Genomic DNA, 18,735 nt, shown 5'->3' with positions numbered 1-18,735 from the left:
AATACATTTTTACAATTTTAGAGTATTTGCCAAGAGTAACTAATTTAGTAGTAGCAAATGTTAATAAACGTCTTTGCTCAATTCCAAATAATAAGTATTGTTGGCTATGGACTGTCATAATCTAAGGCCTAATGGATAAATTCAGAAATTCATGAAACTTTTGTGTCATTCACCTACAATCCAACTTTGATATCTCCAGCATAACAACTTTAAAACTGAAATATAAAAAGTTTCTCAAATTGTCAAGAATTTTATTCACAATGTAATTGACTCACATTTTCTTCAAGCTTCTGATTTCTAACACCATGTAAAGCACACTATGAACTTCTAAAGTACAGTATACTTCAAGAATCAAACTGTAACTAGAATTTATTGGCTGATGACTACAATCATATGTCGGGATAACCATCCAAACACACTTAACAATCAAAAACTTTAATTGCTGTTTTTTTATATAAATGCACTATCACAAGGTTTCAGTTAGTTATGCATTAGTGGATATCCTTCCCTTTAAATTGCTGTTCCTATCAAAACTTGGCAGAACATTAGTGTACGTTTTAGCAGTAATCTATTTCAAACTATACATAATTTTTTTACATTCCTGTTTGAACTTGAGGCATGCTCCCAGAGATTTAAATGAAAATCCATTTTCATCATATATTTATTATAAAATAATCAAATCCTCTGTTCAACACATCCTCATTGGTCAACATTCAACATAACAAAGTAGGGGACCTGACAGTTAAAAAATTTTATATGCCCATTTAAAGTACAATTACATAGGACAAGAACAGGGAACTTCCAATGAGCAGGTGTTGTTAGACAATACAATCAACAATTTACATACATACATCACGTTGAGCGTTGGAAAAACAAACTTATCAAATCTTTAAAGAAATAAATTAAAGTTCTGAGGACAGGTGGGTGACGCGTCAAGACGGGAGGAAAACTGGCTGCCACTCCCCCTGCCCATATACCTACCATTAGGCCCAACAGTCGATCCCTCGTCTCCCCTTCAATACCCTTAAATAGGTAAATGGTTGACTGGGATAACAGAGGCAATGTGTACGAGTTTGTTAAGGGGTGATAGTAGCAGCAGCTATCGCTCAGGTCTGCTGCACATGAACACTTTCCCCTGCTGCCCTGTCACCCTCGACTGTCAAATAAAGACAGTGCTGGCAGAGACAGCAAACCTCCCTCGGGCAAGTGTGATTTACCTATAGGGAATGTCGAAGATGAAGGGAGGTCACTGTAGAGGTTGTGCCCGCACTCTGGTCTTCTGCGCTTGAGGGATGTTGGGACAGAGGGGAATTATAATATTTATTAACATTTGTATTTTCCTTCTGAGTCCTTTGTTAAACGATACAGAAATGTACAGGCACAATCCCCCCCAACCCAGTACATCCTGCTTAGTATTTCAGCAAGCTAGAATGCACACAACATATCTAGCTAATATCTTGGCAAAAGACCTATTTGCACTCTTCAAAATCAAGACAGCAACTGCCCAAAAATAATGACTAATGCAAAGTTGTACAAAGTTACTGTAATAAAATTTTCTATCTTTCTTGTAATTCATTTTCTAATTCTTCCTCGTAAGCCTAAAGACCCATAATGGGCAAGTACATTGTCTTTTAAGGAATTGGCATGAGTTTTTAGCTCAAATTGCAGTTATTTTCATTGTTCGCTTCAAAGAAGCATTATAATTTTCCATTTTGCAGATACAAAGCACTGCAAAAATAACAATCACATTTGTCGTCTGTATGAGAATCCAAGACTTAATTACAAAATATGTACAAGATACTATCTACAAGGGCTAAGTAGCACACTGGTACTATAAAGTCTCCACAAACTTTGATAATTTGTCTTGCGGAGTTACATCTGCCTCGGAGGTAGCCACCATGCCTCCCATTTGTTGATTATTGGCAGGCTGCATAGGAGGCAAGCCTTGATGAGTCTGATGACCACTTCCCGCTCCTAACTGGGAAAGCATCATTGAATCCCCTGGACCACCACCACTAGCCATTCCTGGGCCCTGCTGGCTACCATGATGCGGAGAATGTACAGGTGCTGGGTGATGTGGTGATTGCACTGGTACCGCTCTAGGTGATGGGGTTGGACCATGGTTACGAGGTGAGGGGTTGGGTTGTGGTGATCGGACAGTCTGTTGCATATTACCAGGAGGAGGAGAAGTGACCGATTGTATCAACTGCTGTGGGGACGGGTTGGTCATAGCAGAGCCTGGAGGCATCATGCCAGGAGTAACAGATTGCGGCGACATTGATGGCGGAGTAGGTTTAATCTGCTGTGGCTGCATTATCATCTGCTGCTGTTGTTGGAAGCCTTGGCCAAACTGGCCATCACCTCCCTGGAAATTATGCTGGAAATTTACTTGCCGTCTCTGTGCATACATAGGTGTCTGAGGGGGTTGGAAATTCCCTTGTTGAGGTTGTTGCTGGTGTTGTCTCAACAACACTTTCTGTTGGTACCACTGCTGCTGCTGATTCATACTTGCTTGAGTTGGAGGGACACCTATTTGCTGTTGTTGACTTACTAATCCACCCTGCAATGTTGCTGGCATTCCTCCAGGTTGCAGATTTGGCTGCATTCCACCAGGCTGCAAGTTTTGTTGCAAAGACCCCGGTATATTGCCTGGCATTCCCCCTCCACTCTGACCTATCATTCCAGGTTGACCACCAGGACCAGGCTGAGGCTGCTGCTGCTGCTGTTGTTGTTGTTGCTGCTGCTGCTGCTGTTGTTGCTGTTGCTGCTGTTGTTGCTGTTGCTGCTGTTGTTGTTGCTGCTGCTGTTGTTGCTGTTGCTGAGCTTGCTGTTGCTGCTGCTGGGCCTGCTGACTTTGTTGTTGAATCTGACGATGTCTAATAAAAGCTGCCATTAACTGAGGGTGTGTTTTGAGTATCTGCAACACTTCTGACTGCTGATGGGGGCCTGAGGGATTCTTTAATGTTTGAAGGAGCTGCTGTAAGGCTTGTGTAGCATTTCTTTGTGGCTGACCTCCTGGCTGACCTGGTTGAACAGGCTGACCAGGCTGATTTGGTTGACCTGGGGGACCCATTAGTGCTGGCCCGGGACCTGGTCCTGGTCCCGGATTCCCTAAGGGGTTAGGCTGATTCATCATTCCCGGTCTGATACCTGCTTGATTAGGCTGCTGTTGACCAGGCATCCCACCTTGATTAGAGTACCTGAAAAATTAACACACTAGGGTATTATCAACATTCAGGGCACTTTTTTATGTACAATAAAAATAAAAAAAAAAAGAGAGAGAGAGAGAGAGAGAGAGAGAGAGAGAGAGAGAGAGAGAGAGAGAGAGAGAGAGAGAGAGAGAAGAGAGAGAGAGAGAGAGAGAGAGAGAGAAGAGAAGAGAAGAGAAGAGAAGAGAAGAGAAGAGAAGAGAAGAGAAGAGAAGAGAAGAGAGAGAGAGAGAGAGAGAGAGAGAGAGAGAGAGAGAGAGAGAGAGAGAGAGAGAGAGAGATAAAATTTTCACAAGCAAGATGCGTTCCAAAGTGCGCGGGTAAGCTGTCAAGTTTGCTAGTCTGATATCATTATGGTTAGACATCTCACAACTCCCAACCTTCCACTGTTTTTATCAGCTGATCTTGCAATCACTACCTGACTATGATATGAATGTTGCAGGAATTCCTGCATTTCGACATCAAGTGAATTAGTACTCTATAATCTATTTATTGATTTTCTTCACATTTTACTGACCAGCAATTTCAAGTTTTCCGTCAAATGATCGACTTGACTCTCGCAAGTATCTATACCAATAAAAAGCAAAAGTCATATAAAGAATTCCTACTACTAGTTGTTATTAATTATAACTTTTTTATGTAAGTGATTAATTTGCACAGTATTTTATTTCCTTTCCTTTTTACAACCAAACATATATTTTTTCTCACAGGGCATTCATGCAGTAAAAGCATATACTTTTTAATGGGTCTAGCTGAAGAAAAAAAAAAAAGAAAAAAAAAGAAAAAAAAAAGTAATATTCATCATTCGACTAAACTAACAAATATTATCAATAAATAAAAAAATATTTAATGAACAATCTTTTTAGAATAAAACGGACATCAGATTAAAGGAATTTTAATCAAAATTAAAGAGAAGTGTTTATTAAAGTATTCTTATCATGTCACTCAAGTTACCCTAATCAAGTACCCAATTATATCTCTTTCTACCTACCAATCGTATATTTCATGTTTCATAATTTATTGCTTTTTAGGGATATGGTGCCATATGTTTGGCAATACTGTACTGTAATATAGAAGAGGATTTACTCCAATTTTGTTAAGAATCAGTCGCCTAGAATATTCTTAAAAAAAAAAAAAAAAAAAAAAAAAAAAAAAAAACCTAAGCTTGTAGCTAACAATCGAATACTTTCCACACATCCGAAAACTATGGTAGTATCTACTATCAAGACCATAGTGAATTGTCTAGCATCATAAATATTAGCTGTACATCAATGTGAACTTTAATCGATTTTTTTATTATTGTTCCACATTACACCTGTTAATGTCAAAGATATTTCTGTGTAGGAAAACTACTAAAATGAAGAAGTTCAAATGGTATATAAGCAATCTAAAATAAAACCAAACTTTGAGATACTTTCTTTTTTCCTTTTTCACATTAATGTGATGCCCTGTAGTTGTGAACATTGCTGACTAATATTAATTAATAAAGATAAAATGTTAAAAAAAAAAATATTTTTTTGTGAATAGCTAATCCATATAAGGATTTTGTAACATTATTGCTAATAGGTAGTTTATCTTTATTGTGATTATATCACAATTTACTGATATTCAATATACTGTAATGTATTTCCTTCAAAATTTTTAGTAGTAAAAGTAACATTTAGTATTAAATAAAAATAGTAAAATGACCGACAAATGATTGAATCTTAGATTAAATGAAAACAAATGAGAACATTACCAACAGCTTCAACAGCTGATCAGAATGCCTGTGTATATGTGTGACGAGTTACCAATGTATACTGTAAATGTATACAGTATATAGCTTCTAACATTTGATTAGTTTATATGTTTACTGTGCATGAATTTTAGACTATTTTAAAGTATGCTTTCATTAATATTAAAGTATTTCTTCTAATACTTGAAAGTGTCACATTGACAAAAAGAAATTACAGCATTTGTCACTGTAATGGAATTCCGAGTAGGAAGTTATGAAATGAAGATTAGTATATTATCAATTTATAGCAAATGTATTTAGTTAGTTTGAATAATGTTGAAATATCAATTAAAAGATTTTATGAACTAAAATGAGTTTATTTTTTACACAATCGCCGCAAACCCCTCGTGATGCATCTAATCAAAGATTTGGATAAAACTATGTACGTACATTATTCAGAAATTCCTTAATTTATGGTGATATTCTATTCTACCTTCAAGTGCCAGCACAGCTACCTAACCTACTGCTTTAGCCATGTGATTTGAAATTCAAACCATAATGTTTAATATCTTTTCATGTCTTTCAATGTCAATTATTTTAGCACACCTTACTGGCAGACATTCATTAGTTCAGTATTTATATGATGACTGTTACTATATTGTGAATCTAACATTAGTATTCATTACAAAACAACAGAATTCCTAGGAATGATAAACAAGCTCATAGGAACAATGGAATCCCATTTAGAAGGGATTGAGAAAATTCTTCACAGACCAGTTTGTGGAATGCACCCTACCTCTTCAGGTGGGTAGGTTAATTAGGTTAACTCTAGTTACAGTATCAGGTTAAATTTCTTAAACTTTAGTTTTTAATGGACACTTGAATTAATAGTTACAGCTTGGGAATTCCTAATAGGATGTGTAATTACAGCAAACTGACTGATAAAAGTGTAGCTGGGCAAAATCTTTTTTTCAAGGTACCAAAAAAAAAATACGTTAGTACAGGACTGTAAATCCGTGCTACATCAATCCATTTGGTAAGAGATTTTCTCAGTGAGGAAAAAGATATTCATAAGTGATGGATATACTACACATCTTGAGTCAATGATGATTACTTTACACTGTCTTGGAGATAGTCAAGAGAAGGCCAAGCCAAGCAAGAACTTGTATAGTATACAGTAAATAATAAGCTTCGACGATTGACTGGTCCAAAGAAAACGATGTTAGCAGACATTCCTCGACTTGTACTATATAAAATTTGGAATGTTTATCAATATTATTAAATGATGCCGACAGGAGAGAAAAAACAAATATAAGAAGCTGCCCCTAAACTACAAAATTAAGTTTGGTGTGCAATATCCTATGATTTAGAAATATCTTAAAAATCAAGCAAAGAAGGAAAACACTATAAATTAAACATAAAAGCAGATGAAGTATTTTTATCTTTAAAAATTGTTGCTAACAAAATCCCCACACAACTTTTCATGGATATTTGCAACTGTATCTATATGATTAACCACAATAACGTTCCTAAATATATACAGTATAGCTAGTTTGGTAGAAGCAAGTAGTCCTCTATATCTCTGGCCAGTTGATCACACTGAGCTGGGTTGTACCACTTGTTCTACATTTCTATTCAACCTCATCTCACTGAGCAACTAACTAGCGGATCTAGTTCACAATTCCACACACCTTCAAGATAAAGTTGCATTTCAAGTTCATAATTCCCCATACCTTTAGGATCAAGTTGTATTTCAAGTTCATAATTCCCCATTATTATTATTACTAGCTAAGCTACAACACTAGTTGGAAAAGCCGGATCCTATAAGCCCAAGGGCGCCAACATGGAAAAATAGCCCAATGAGGAAAGGAAAAAGGAAATAAATAAACGATATAAGAAGTAATGAAAATTTAAAATAAAATATTTTAAAAACATATTTCATGTATAAACTATAAAAGGACTTATGTAAGCCTGTTCAACATAAAAACAGTAATTGTTTACAACACCACACTCCATTTACTCCAAAATAATGCAATCCTGCAGTTCTCATCTTCTTGCACAGTAATTAGGTGGTTATTTAAATTCTAGGAAAGCAATGATTAGCAAGATATGTTGGGGAAGGGGTTGTAAAAAAAAATAGCTTTGTTTCCTCACTAAACGACTTGGAACTGACATGTAAACATGGTCAACCAAACAGAATTCGTGATGCCAGCGTACATAAACAGAAGTTTGTGATGCCAGCGTACATTTGATATACTGTATACTCAAAATATACATACACACATACATATACCAAGGCACTTTCCCCAATTTTGGGGGGTAGCCGACATCAACAATGAAACAAAAACAAAAAAGGGAACCTCTACTCTCTACGTTCCCCCCAGCCTAACAAGGGACTCAACCGAGTTCAGCTGGTACTGCTAGGGTGCCACAGCCCACCCTCCCACATTATCCACCACAGATGAAGCTTCATAATTCTGAATCCCCTACTGCTGCTACCTCTGCGGTCATCTAAGGCATCAGAGGAAGCAGCAGGGCCTACCGGAACTGCGTCACAATCGCTCGCCATTCATTCCTATTTCTAGCACGCTCTCTTGCCTCTCTCACATCTATCCTCCTATCACCCAGAGCTTCATTCACTCCATCCATCAACCCAAACCTTGGCCTTCCTCTTGTACTTCTCCCATCAACTCTTGCATTCATCACCTTCTTTAGCAGACAGCCATTTTCCATTCTCTCAACATGCCAAACCACCTCAACACATTCATATCCACTCTGGCTGCTAACTCATTTCTTACACCCGTTCTCACTCTCACCACTTCGTTCCTAACCATATCTACTCAAGATACACCAGCCATACTCCTTAGACTCTTCATCTCAAACACATTCAATTTCTGTCTCTCCATCACTTTCATTCCCCACAACTCCGATCCATACATCACAGTTGGTACAATCACTTTCTCATATAGAACTCTCTTTACATTCATGCCCAACACTCTATTTTTTACTACTCCCTTAACTGCTCCCTACACTTTGCAACCTTCATTCACTCTCTGACGTACATCTGCTTCCACTCCACCATTTGCTGCAACAACAGACCCCCAAGTACTTAAACTGATCCACCTCTTTAAGTAACTCTCCATTCAACATGACATTCAACCTTGCACCACCTTCCCTTCTCGAATATCTCGTAACCTTACTCTTACCCACATTAACTCTCAACTTCCTTCTCTCACACACACACTTCCAAATTCTGTCACTAATCGGCCAAGCTTCTCTTCTGTGTCTGTAACCAGTACAGTATCATCCGCAAACAACAACTGATTTACCTCCCATTCATGGTCATTCTCGTCTACCAGTTTTAATCCTCGTCCAAGCACTCGAGCATTCACCTCTCTCACCACTCCATCAACATACAAGTTAAACAACCACGGCGACATCACACATCCCTGTCTCAGCCCCACTCTCACCGGAAACCAATCACTCACTTCATTTCCTATCCTAAACACATGCTTTACTACCTTTGTAGAAACTTTTCACTGCTTGCAACAAAATATACTTAATAAAAAATTGAGTGATTACTCAAAAGTGTCACTATTTGTAAATTTCATATTTCATGGACACTTTTGAGTAAATGAATCCATTTTTAATTAAGTATATTTTGGATATACAGTATATCAAATGTACACTGGCATCACGAACTTTTGTTTATGTACACTGGCATCACAAATTCTGTTTGGTTGACTATGTTGACATGTCAGTTCCAAGTCGTTTAGTGAGGAAACAAGGCTATTTCCTTTTTATAACCCCTTCCCATTTCCTCAACATATCTAGCTAATTATTGCTTTCCCAGAATTTAAATAACCACCTAATTACTGTGCAAGAAGATGAGAACTGCAGGATTGCATTATTTTGAAGTAAATGGAGAGTGTGGTGTTGTAAACAATTACCATAAAAACATTTCCTGCGAGTTTGAACTCTTGAAGTTCTACTAATTCAACTACTGATTAGGAAGATCATTTGACAACTTGGTCACAGTTGGAATAAAACTTCTATAGTACTGTGTAGTATTGAGTCTCATGATGGAGAAGGCCTAACTATTAGAATTAACTGCATATCTAGTATTACGAACAGGATGGAACTGTCCGGGAAGATCTGAATCCATACATCTAACCAAAAAGAGAAACTAATAAACGGTGCTTTCAAAATTTCACAAATATTTGTTCTATTTAAATCCAAGAAAATTTCTGACACACTAACTTTATTACATAAGAGGTATGATACATACAAACCTTTCTATTTTCTCTCTGTCTAATTTTGTCATTAAAAATTACTACTGTACTTGGATGGTCTGAGGCAAAATTCTCCTGTTTATTCCCTTGCTTTTTTCAATCAATTACATCACATCTCAAATTGATTTAAGGAATTTGGGCTATATAACCAAGCAATGGGGGCTGTGAGGGCATTCTGCTTTTAAGTGCAGCTATGGGTATACCCTGTAGGCTAGTTACTCTATGAAGTAAATTTAAATACTATAGTGTATTTGAACATGAAAATAGAAGAGAGGAAGGGGAACAGAGGTAAAGTAAAAGGCTATAGGTAAGCGAGCCAGAGAATGAAGGGAGGCTGCTGACGCTTAAGTAAAGCCTTTAGTGCAAACCATGGGGATACATTTTGAGACAGTTAACTTTATGCAAAATCTAAATGATATATACATGTACAGTACACCAATAAAATTTGATCTAAATTTATCACCTTCAGTCAGACTTAAAAAAAATATCCACTTACTTATTCCACATTTCCATGCCAGGAAGTCCTCTATTCTGAGACAGTTGTTGCTGCTGCTGTTGCTGCTGCATCATGTTTGGTTTACCCAGAGTGGACATATGTGTGACCTGAGGACCCATATTAGGTATTTGGCCCATGGGCATCTGAGCACGAACTTGCTGTTGAGGAGCCATGTGCGGAGACATCATTGGGGCTTGACTAACCCCACCATTACCAGGATTACCCTTGCCATAACTAACAGCAGTGGCAGGGGCTTGCTGCCTTGCAGCTTCTTCCTGGACCTAAAACAGAAGAAATACAAGATTATTAAAGTCTCATGTACGAACACTACATTGCCTACTGAAATTACCACCTACAGCACAGATAACATTTTGTTTCCCATTAAGGAGCAATTAAACATCACAAGAAATATCAGCAAAACACGGGTTGCTAAATAAAGCATGGCTATATGAAATTTGATACTCTTATAATTACAATATTTCTTTATACTTCAGCTTTACTATCAATGAAGTTCCTCCTTTATACAGTAATTATCTTTACTTTGATATAATAAGTTCCATGAGGCTATTGACATTTCTATCCTCCAGGGACTTGCCCTAAAGTTTCCCGGTGAAAAGTTGAACCAGTTAAAAGTTCAATAAGTTAGGTTGTTAAGATATCAAATGGAAACAGGTGAAAAATGGAGGCAATGAGCAGTCCAAGTAGGGCTAAAGAAATACAGTACAGTACTAACAAAAAGATTATGGCACCTACAGAAAGGGCAAACACTTGAACTGATTGATTAAAGTGCTTCACCAATGAAGAATTATTTACAACATTATCTCTAACCTATCAGGCCTTAAAATATATACAACCAGCAACAAAATGTCAATTTCATCCCTTGAGATTAGGATATGTCAAATAAACATGAATATTCAAAACTGAGGAGTGTTGGAATTACATTTAGATTAGATTTATTTAGATGGAACATCACTAAACTGATTTAATTATATTGAAAATGTTCTTATTTTTCCTACATGTGCATAACATTAACTAATAATAAATTATGTCACTGACTATGTTTTCTGGTGTAAAACAACTACAAATCTCCACTTACATAAGGATTAATGTTATTACTAACCTGGGCGATTGCTTTCATAACATTTGGAGGCGGTGGTGCCTGTGTGGCTGGTTTCACACCTGGCACTGTTGGAGTGTGGATGGGACTTTGTACTGGCTGTGAGGTTGGTGGATTCGGTTGTGGTAAAGAAGGCATGCTGCGGTTCATCTGCTGCATTCTCCTCTTCATTAACTGCTGCTGCTGGAATCTCTGCTGCATCTCTTGCTGCTTTAATTTCTGTTTAATATTGTAACAATATGGTACAACACATCGTTGCTCTTTGCAATACCTAGCATGGTAACAACACAGAGCAATAAGCTGTTTACATATCAAACAACCACCATTGCTCTTCTGCTTACACGACTTGGTATGAGACAAAACTCGTTTCATCTTCTGGCATGATGGAAGCCTGCAATTTGCATCTCTACACTGAGAAGCATGCACCAACGATTGTATACAACGCTGCACAGACTGTCTGCGAGCCTCCTGTGGATTGAGATTTTTGTTCTCTGTGGAGGCAGAACCATCCTCGAGGTCGAGCCCAAGTTTAATCATCCTATGAGGATGGCCCTCATTCTTGAAACAAGTCACACAAAGATCAAAGTCATCACACTCCTGGCAGTGGAACCTAGTTTCAACATGGGCCTTACAATTATTGCACGTGTACACAAACCTGTCCTGGCTTTGGTTATGCAATTCATACATCATGACCATAGTAGAATATTTTGCACGGCGAAGGGAAGAGAACTCAAGGTGGCGTTCACTTGCTAAAGTGAGGAAGGCATCTCTGCCATCCATGAGATCACATACCATCACAGGGTCAGGGTCTTGTATGGGTGGTAAACTCACAGCACTTTGGGCACTGTGTAACCGTATAACAAAGAAGACATCTTTGTGCTTTTCCATAGTTGCAAAGATTTTCTGCGCTAAATCATTACAGCCAGCTGCACTGCTTTTACTCTTGGACTTGTTCTTCTGCTGATTTTTATTCTTATTTTTATTCTTTTGTTTCTTCTGTCCTTTCTTTTTCCCATCCTGACTGGTTTCCTCCTCTTCCTCTTGACCCATGGCTGCCTGAGCAGCTGCCTCTGCAGCTGCAGCCTCCTCTTGTTTTCTCTTTTCTTCCTCTTCTTGGTCCAACTCCTTTATGCTCTCTTCCATAACATTAGGCCAAAAGTCACCTTCGAAGTATGGCAATTCTGCCGGAGATTTCATGTTGTCCTCGTATGCTTGTTTGTGTATATCCTTATAATCTAAAACTATTCTTTCTATGATGCCTTTATCAAGCATCTTCTTGTACCATTCTTGCAGGCGTTTTGGTTTAGGAATCTTCTGATCACTGGGGTGACAATGGAAAATATAATCATCCCCTTCTGAAGGTGGACACGCCCAAATATGAGCCATTGTGTACCTGGAGAGAAAATAAATTCATGAAGTTAGTTATTTATGTAGAATTATAGGAAATCTTGAAATCTGTACAGTGTTTTGCACGAAGATCACAGGCTGAAAGAAGCCACATACAAAGTTAGAAACAAATGGCTTCCAAATCACTATTTTAAGGTCAAATTTGGGACTGTAAAATCATGTTACCACTTTACAATCCAAACCAGATTCTAATAAGTTGCTGGTTAAATTCCAAAAACAGCCAAACAGCTGTAGTATTACACTGAATTTAAGTTAATTACTAAGAAATTTATACTCGTATAGCTATAACCATACATAGACAAAAGAAAATAAGTTAATGCTATAGACATCACTTACCCTAATTGTTTAACATAATCCAGGTAACCAAGTAATATTTCATGGTAGACAGCAGTCCTATACTGCCTAGGTTTAAAGAAATGTACACTATCCAGGTATGCTAAATATACTCTTCGAGTGTTAGGAGTAGGGCTATCGGAGCCATATTCCTGAACATGCATACCGAAGAAACAAACATCATGCCCATCAATGTCTTCATAAGCAAACAATGCTTTGGCACGATATGGGAACTCGGCCGAAAGTTGCCCTGTATCCACAAACCTGGAATAAAATTTTGAGGTTAAATTACGGTTAACTGCATTAAGCACTATATTGTACAGTATAAAAATAATCATGGAAAAAAAATTCTGATATTCATATCTAAAAGGAGAGAGAAACCCTCCTTTCCAATAAAGCCTGTAGTTTTGTTATCTAAGAGTTAATAAAGATATGTATTTTTCAAATCAGTAAATGAAAGTTCGTTAAATTTACTTCTTTAACCTTTAGTTTCTCCTCTATTAATTACTAATAGTGTTGTTTTCAAATGAAAGAAACAACTATCTTAAGTATGGGCCAACTAATGACATCAAGGGTCAAGATCTTCTAACCATAGGGTTCCCCCCCCCTCCAAAAAAAAAAAAAAAAAAACTAATAAAATACTGTACTTTTGAATCTGTAGTAGCTTTTAAGAAAAAACAAAATCCATTTCTTCTCCAATCTAAATACAAAATCTATCATGACAGGCATCCCCAGACCCCTTACCAATTAATTACAAATTATTACTTTATCAAGAAATTATTGCTTTTTTTCATTCATTTCTTTCACATGATTTAAAAAAAAAATCCTAGAATAGTGAGGCTTTAAATATCTTTCCTGGATTTACCAAAACATTTTTGACAACAATATAGAAATGAATAAGCACCAGCTATTGAAATGCATTCCTAACATTACTGGCATTTTAAATTCATGAAATTTTTTATCAAAACAAAATCAATATGTAACAAGAACCAAAACCTTACCTGGTCTTCATGCCTCCTTTAACTTCAACTATTTTATCCGTAGAAGATACAACCCTGATATAGACCTCCCCAGCTCCTGCTTCTTTCTTTTTTAAAAAGTTGTTTACCCGTGCCTCCAAAAAATTACTTAGTTTAGTGTTTGGAAGTTTCTTTGCAGTAAATTTATTTTCTTTTCGTTTTTGGTTCTTTTTTCTAAGACACCCATCACACACAAAGCCTTGGGGCCAAATGTTTTCCATATACAATACACAGATTTGATGCTGTTTACGACCACAATCAAGACACTCGACTAAAGGTTCTAAATCCAAAGCATCATTTTTCATTTCCACAAACTGTGATTTCTTGATTGTCCTGTTTAAAGAGAAAAAAAAGAAGTGGGTCATGAAATATCTGAAAGTACATCTTTGGTATGTAATGAGAAAATTGCTAAAAATAGAAATAGACATAAATCACTTTAACAAAGCAATCCAACTATCAACTCCACTTTTCAATTTATTCTCTAAAATAATAATTTTGTTTATATCCCATTCCCAAAAAATACAATATCTCATGATAAAAAAAAAAAAAAAAACCATACAAAAAAAAGTAGTCAAAGTTATATTCACTGGCAAAGCTACACAATTCTGTAAAAAGAATTCACTCATAGTTATCCACCATAATGGGATTACAACCCTTCCTATTAAAAACTAACAACCAATCAATATACTTACAAAGCAGGCGATGAGGGATCATCTCCTAAGGTTATACTGTCCCCTTGTATGTCATTGAAACACTTAATGCAGTACGTATACCTGGCAAGGAAATAAAAGGTATCTTAATTGAAACGCCACCTTTCAACTTCTTTCCAAAACAATCTGTAATAATGAACTATCATTTGAACATCAGGTCTTATACAACTGCTAACCCTGTGGAACTAAGAATATTTCAATATTAGAGTAAAAGGAGCTACTCGACAACCGATTCTGCAAAAGAGAATGTGGAGGGGATGTACGTACCTGTTTTGGTAGCTGAAATATTTGGCATCACGAACAATAGTACAAAGTTGCTTTCCATAGCAACACAACACCTGGGGGTTAAAGGTATACTTTCGTCCACAGCAGTACCCAAGCTGCTGCATTACTGGATCAATTTCTGCTTCAAATACCTCAGCAAGCTGTTTAGAATAAAAAAAAAAAAAAAAAAAAATTCAAATCAATAATAGCTAATTTCAGTCAACAAAAGTTAAACTTGAATGAGTAAAATATTCATGTCCTTCAGGCATAGCTTAAAACATTACAATATTTTCAAAACACTATCAGGTAAAAGCCCGAAGTAATTTTCAGAATTTCACCAAAATTTAGACCAAACTTGCAATGTAAATGCTCGAACTAAAATATGTGGCAAAAGAAAAAGCATATAGGAAAGCCTGGAGTAGTAAAATCATATACCAAGTAACGAATTACAAACCTTTGTGCAATATCTATAGACTCTAGATGTTTTCCTATTATAAATCCAAGCATTATCAAACATAAGCCAGACATCATCAACATAATCCCAAGGATCAGTATATTGTCCTGTGTCCAACTTTCGTTTGATAGTTGACAAATCCATAGGTTTCTTAATGATGTCAAAGTAATCAGGGATACCCAAAGCGTGAGGATCAACTGGTTGTCTGAAGGGAATAGACTCTGGATCCTGACGGTAGAGTTTCTCCAGGGTTGGGACTAGGTGTTGCCGTAATTCATCAGGCTTGAAAAGTGGGGCTCTATCTTTTGGAGCAGCTGGAGAAACAATTTGAGCTGGATTTGTTGGTGGCGGAGGAGGTCTCCTTGGTGCAACACCACTACTGGCAGGCTTATCACCTATGGCTGGTACCTCACCGGCTTTATCCGGTTCTGTTGGAGTGCATTGTACAGGGGACTTGGGTTCGTCTTTAATATTTTGCTCCTGTTTCACATTTACTTCCTCTGAAGAGGTATTGACTTCCATAGGCTCAGATTTAATTTCAGTCTTAATCTCCTTTCCTTCAGATTCTTCTGTTTCAGCTGGCATATCAGGAGGTTCATTCTTGATATTCATTGGACAAGGTTTAATGTCAGATTTATCATCAGTCATCTCTGAAGGCGTAGGCTGATTTGCCATGGCATTGTCTTTTGTATGAATAGAGGTTAGAGCTACAGTATTCTCACTGTTTGCATTGGTAGTAATAATTCCTGGTTGGGAAGTTGGTGGGAATGAATTTTCTGAAGAAGTTAGACTACTAATAGAACTTGCATTACTCTGCGAACTCATGCTGTTTATTGAGATGCCCAATGTTGCAGCAACTGAAGACACAGGTATAGCCGGAGAGGTACGATTTGAAATCTGGTTCATGGACTGGGAATCATTTGCAGTACTATAGGGAGGCGGGGGAATGTTGGGCCGAGGAGCTCCACCCATGCCGTCAGAGTGCGGGACTGGACCAGGGAACTGTGCAGTACCACTAGTAGGGGCAGTTGTTGTTATGGGACCAGAAATAGGTCCTATGGTCATCTGCTGATTGTTTTGACAACCAGTTGATGGCTGCGTAACCTGGTTGTTAGGTAATGGATGGGTTCCTCCTGGGTGAGGTACACGAGGCCCAGGGGGAGGTCGACCTGAAAGATAAATACAAATATTGTAAAGATATAAATTGTAAAATTTCACCAACAAATCAGCTAAATGCATAGAAATTAGGTTTACTGTTCAAGCCTAAAAGCTCCAAAAACATTTGTTTGATGTCGGCTAACCCCCTTAATTGGGGGAAGTGCCTTGTACTGTAAAACTTATAATTTATACCCTGAATCAAGGATGAGTGCATCACCCGAAGTTGATGTGAAGATTCAAACAGAAACTGTTACTGTGTTCAACAACTATACAATGTACAGGTCCTGCAACTCTCAACCAAATCTAGATCAAAACTTTTACAAGCAGTTCCAACACCCTGTGGTACATTTAAGCTACTGTATATTAAATGTGCCTTACAAAATACTACTTGCTTTGTTAAATTGCAATGTTTTCAGTGGGGGAAGTATATGTTTTTAATATAACATTTTTTACATATAAATCAATTAAAAGCAAATTACCTTACCTATCACATATAAATAACATACTTCCAACCCATCTGAATGACCTTAGTGAGCTACGCTTCATAATTATGCTGTATCCAAATCAGAGGATTGCACAAGTGTTGGGACATAAGTTGGAATGTCCCTATTATGATTAATGATTTTGTATTGTGTATGAAAAATGTGTTTTTGTATAAAATTTCTTTTGTTCATTTCATGTAATTAATCAATTGTAGTCTTAATAGGTACCGAGGCTTGGAGGGCAAGAGCATTGCCCCTACCAAAATTTGAGATGTTTGAAGAAGCATTACCAGAGCAACTTAATGAAACTAAGGTCAGTGTGGGGCATTTAAATCAACTGACAGGAAAGCAATAGTACATATTCTTCAAAGTACCACCTCACCTCAGTGCAGATTAGCTATTTCTTGATTGACTTGGAGGGGCAAAAAAAAAAAGGGAGATAATTTCCCACCTGTTCCTTGTAGTTTGTCCAGCTACGACCACTGGATCCATCAAGATATCAAGGTATCTAAGAGTTGCATCTAAGATATCTAGATATTTTTGTCTAACATCTGATAGAATTAGGCAAAGGTGGACATGTCTTAAAAAATTCCAGCACTGAGAATTATTGATAATTTCATGGGACTGGGGTCTGCAAACATAAGGGGTAGTGTTCTCAAGACAGTGATTTTCTTTCCTCCAGTTTTCAGGAAAAACCTGATAGGCATGGAGCCTTAGTCCTGTGGAGTTAACACCCTTAAGGACCTTATGGAGCCAAGCAGTGTTGGCAAGGCCTGGGTAGATATCCTGAATTGGATTAATGAATTTGGCCTTGTGCTAAGATTGGGTAGGCCATTCAGCACTGTGGTAAAAATTTATGAAGTTGGACAGTCAGATGGAAAAAAAAATAACCGGAAATAAAGTGCAACAACATTAACCTTTACAGAAGCTTGGGTGGGGGAAACCTGGCTTAACTTCCTCAATTCGAAGGACCAGGAGGGAGTATCTAATGACAAAGTCCCTTGCTAGAATTTTTCTAGGGTGAGGACACCATTAACCTTTTGTCCAATTACCAAACGACCATTGTGCTATCAGAGACAATAAGGATGCCCTCACCAAGCCTTTATTTACTCACAAAGGAATAACAGAGTTTACCACATTTAGAAGTGCCATTCATTTCCATTAATTCATTTCCTTTTAATTTTTCAAATTGCTCCAACCAGTGACGAAGAAATATGTGTAAATTGAGTTACAAAATTTTGCTTCTTTTTAAAAACTAATTTTTCCATTATAGTAGGGGGGTTACTTTCCATCCTTGATCATAGTTTACTGTTTTAATTTCAAGTGATTTGCATGTGACTAATGTTATGGTATAATTCAAATTTTTCTAATGATTTCATCATTTCCATTTTTAAGGGGGTTTACTACAACACTGTAACTGTTCAGTGGCTACTTTCCACTTGGTAAGGGTAGGAAACTCTTAGCTATGGTAAGCAGCTCTTCTAGGAAAAGGAAACTCCAAAAACAAACAATTGTTCTCTAGTCTTGGGCAGTAACATAACCTCTGTATCATTGTCTTCCACTGACTTGGGGTAGAGGTTTTTTGCTTGAGGGTACACTCGGGCACACTTTTCTATCTTATTTCTCTTCTTGTTTTTTTTTTATATAATCAAGTTACTGTTCATAAAATATTCTCTTTTAATTGTTTAGTATTTCTCTTGTAATTTATTTCCTTTCCTCACTAGGCTATCTTTCCCTTTTAGAACTCTTAGGTTATTAGCATCTTGCTTTTCCAAGAGTAATAATAATAATTTGTCATATGCATAAAATGAGGGGCTATCCTGGTAAAGAAACTTATTTAGGAATGGAATGGAATTAGCATTCACTCCATACGACAGCAAAAGGACCAGGAAATAAGTCTTTAAAATAATACTCACTTACTCTGACACATGCAAATAAAGAATACCTTTAAATATCATTTATAAAAAATGTATATGAAGTAGCATAATGAAAGCAGAGAGGAGTCTAGATGATAATATAAAATTAATAAATAAAACGTGCCACTAAAGAAAATTTACCCATTAAGGCATAAAATCAAACA

General features: G+C 37.0%; 1 protein-coding gene across 3 annotated transcripts in view; it reads right to left on the bottom strand.

Annotated features, from left to right (window-relative positions):
- Nucleotides 1–647: 647 nt before the first annotated feature.
- nej (nejire) overlaps nucleotides 648–18,735 on the bottom strand; it is a 96,212-nt gene continuing 78,124 nt past the window's right edge. For all 3 annotated transcript variants that reach the window (XM_068344868.1, XM_068344869.1, XM_068344870.1), the window contains 8 exons: nucleotides 15,016–16,184; nucleotides 14,565–14,722; nucleotides 14,280–14,360; nucleotides 13,570–13,920; nucleotides 12,572–12,832; nucleotides 10,832–12,221; nucleotides 9,712–9,992; nucleotides 648–3,200 (listed from right to left, as the gene is read on the bottom strand). In XM_068344868.1, coding sequence (XP_068200969.1) covers nucleotides 1,832–3,200; nucleotides 9,712–9,992; nucleotides 10,832–12,221; nucleotides 12,572–12,832; nucleotides 13,570–13,920; nucleotides 14,280–14,360; nucleotides 14,565–14,722; nucleotides 15,016–16,184 — 5,060 coding nt within the window. In that variant the 3' untranslated portion in view covers nucleotides 648–1,831. The remainder of the gene's footprint in view (nucleotides 3,201–9,711; nucleotides 9,993–10,831; nucleotides 12,222–12,571; nucleotides 12,833–13,569; nucleotides 13,921–14,279; nucleotides 14,361–14,564; nucleotides 14,723–15,015; nucleotides 16,185–18,735) is intronic.

The sequence above is a fragment of the Palaemon carinicauda genome, chromosome 21 (assembly GCF_036898095.1).
Source record: "Palaemon carinicauda isolate YSFRI2023 chromosome 21, ASM3689809v2, whole genome shotgun sequence".
In the NCBI taxonomy this organism is placed as follows: domain Eukaryota; kingdom Metazoa; phylum Arthropoda; class Malacostraca; order Decapoda; family Palaemonidae; genus Palaemon; species Palaemon carinicauda.
This window is presented reverse-complemented; position numbering and strand designations above follow the sequence as displayed.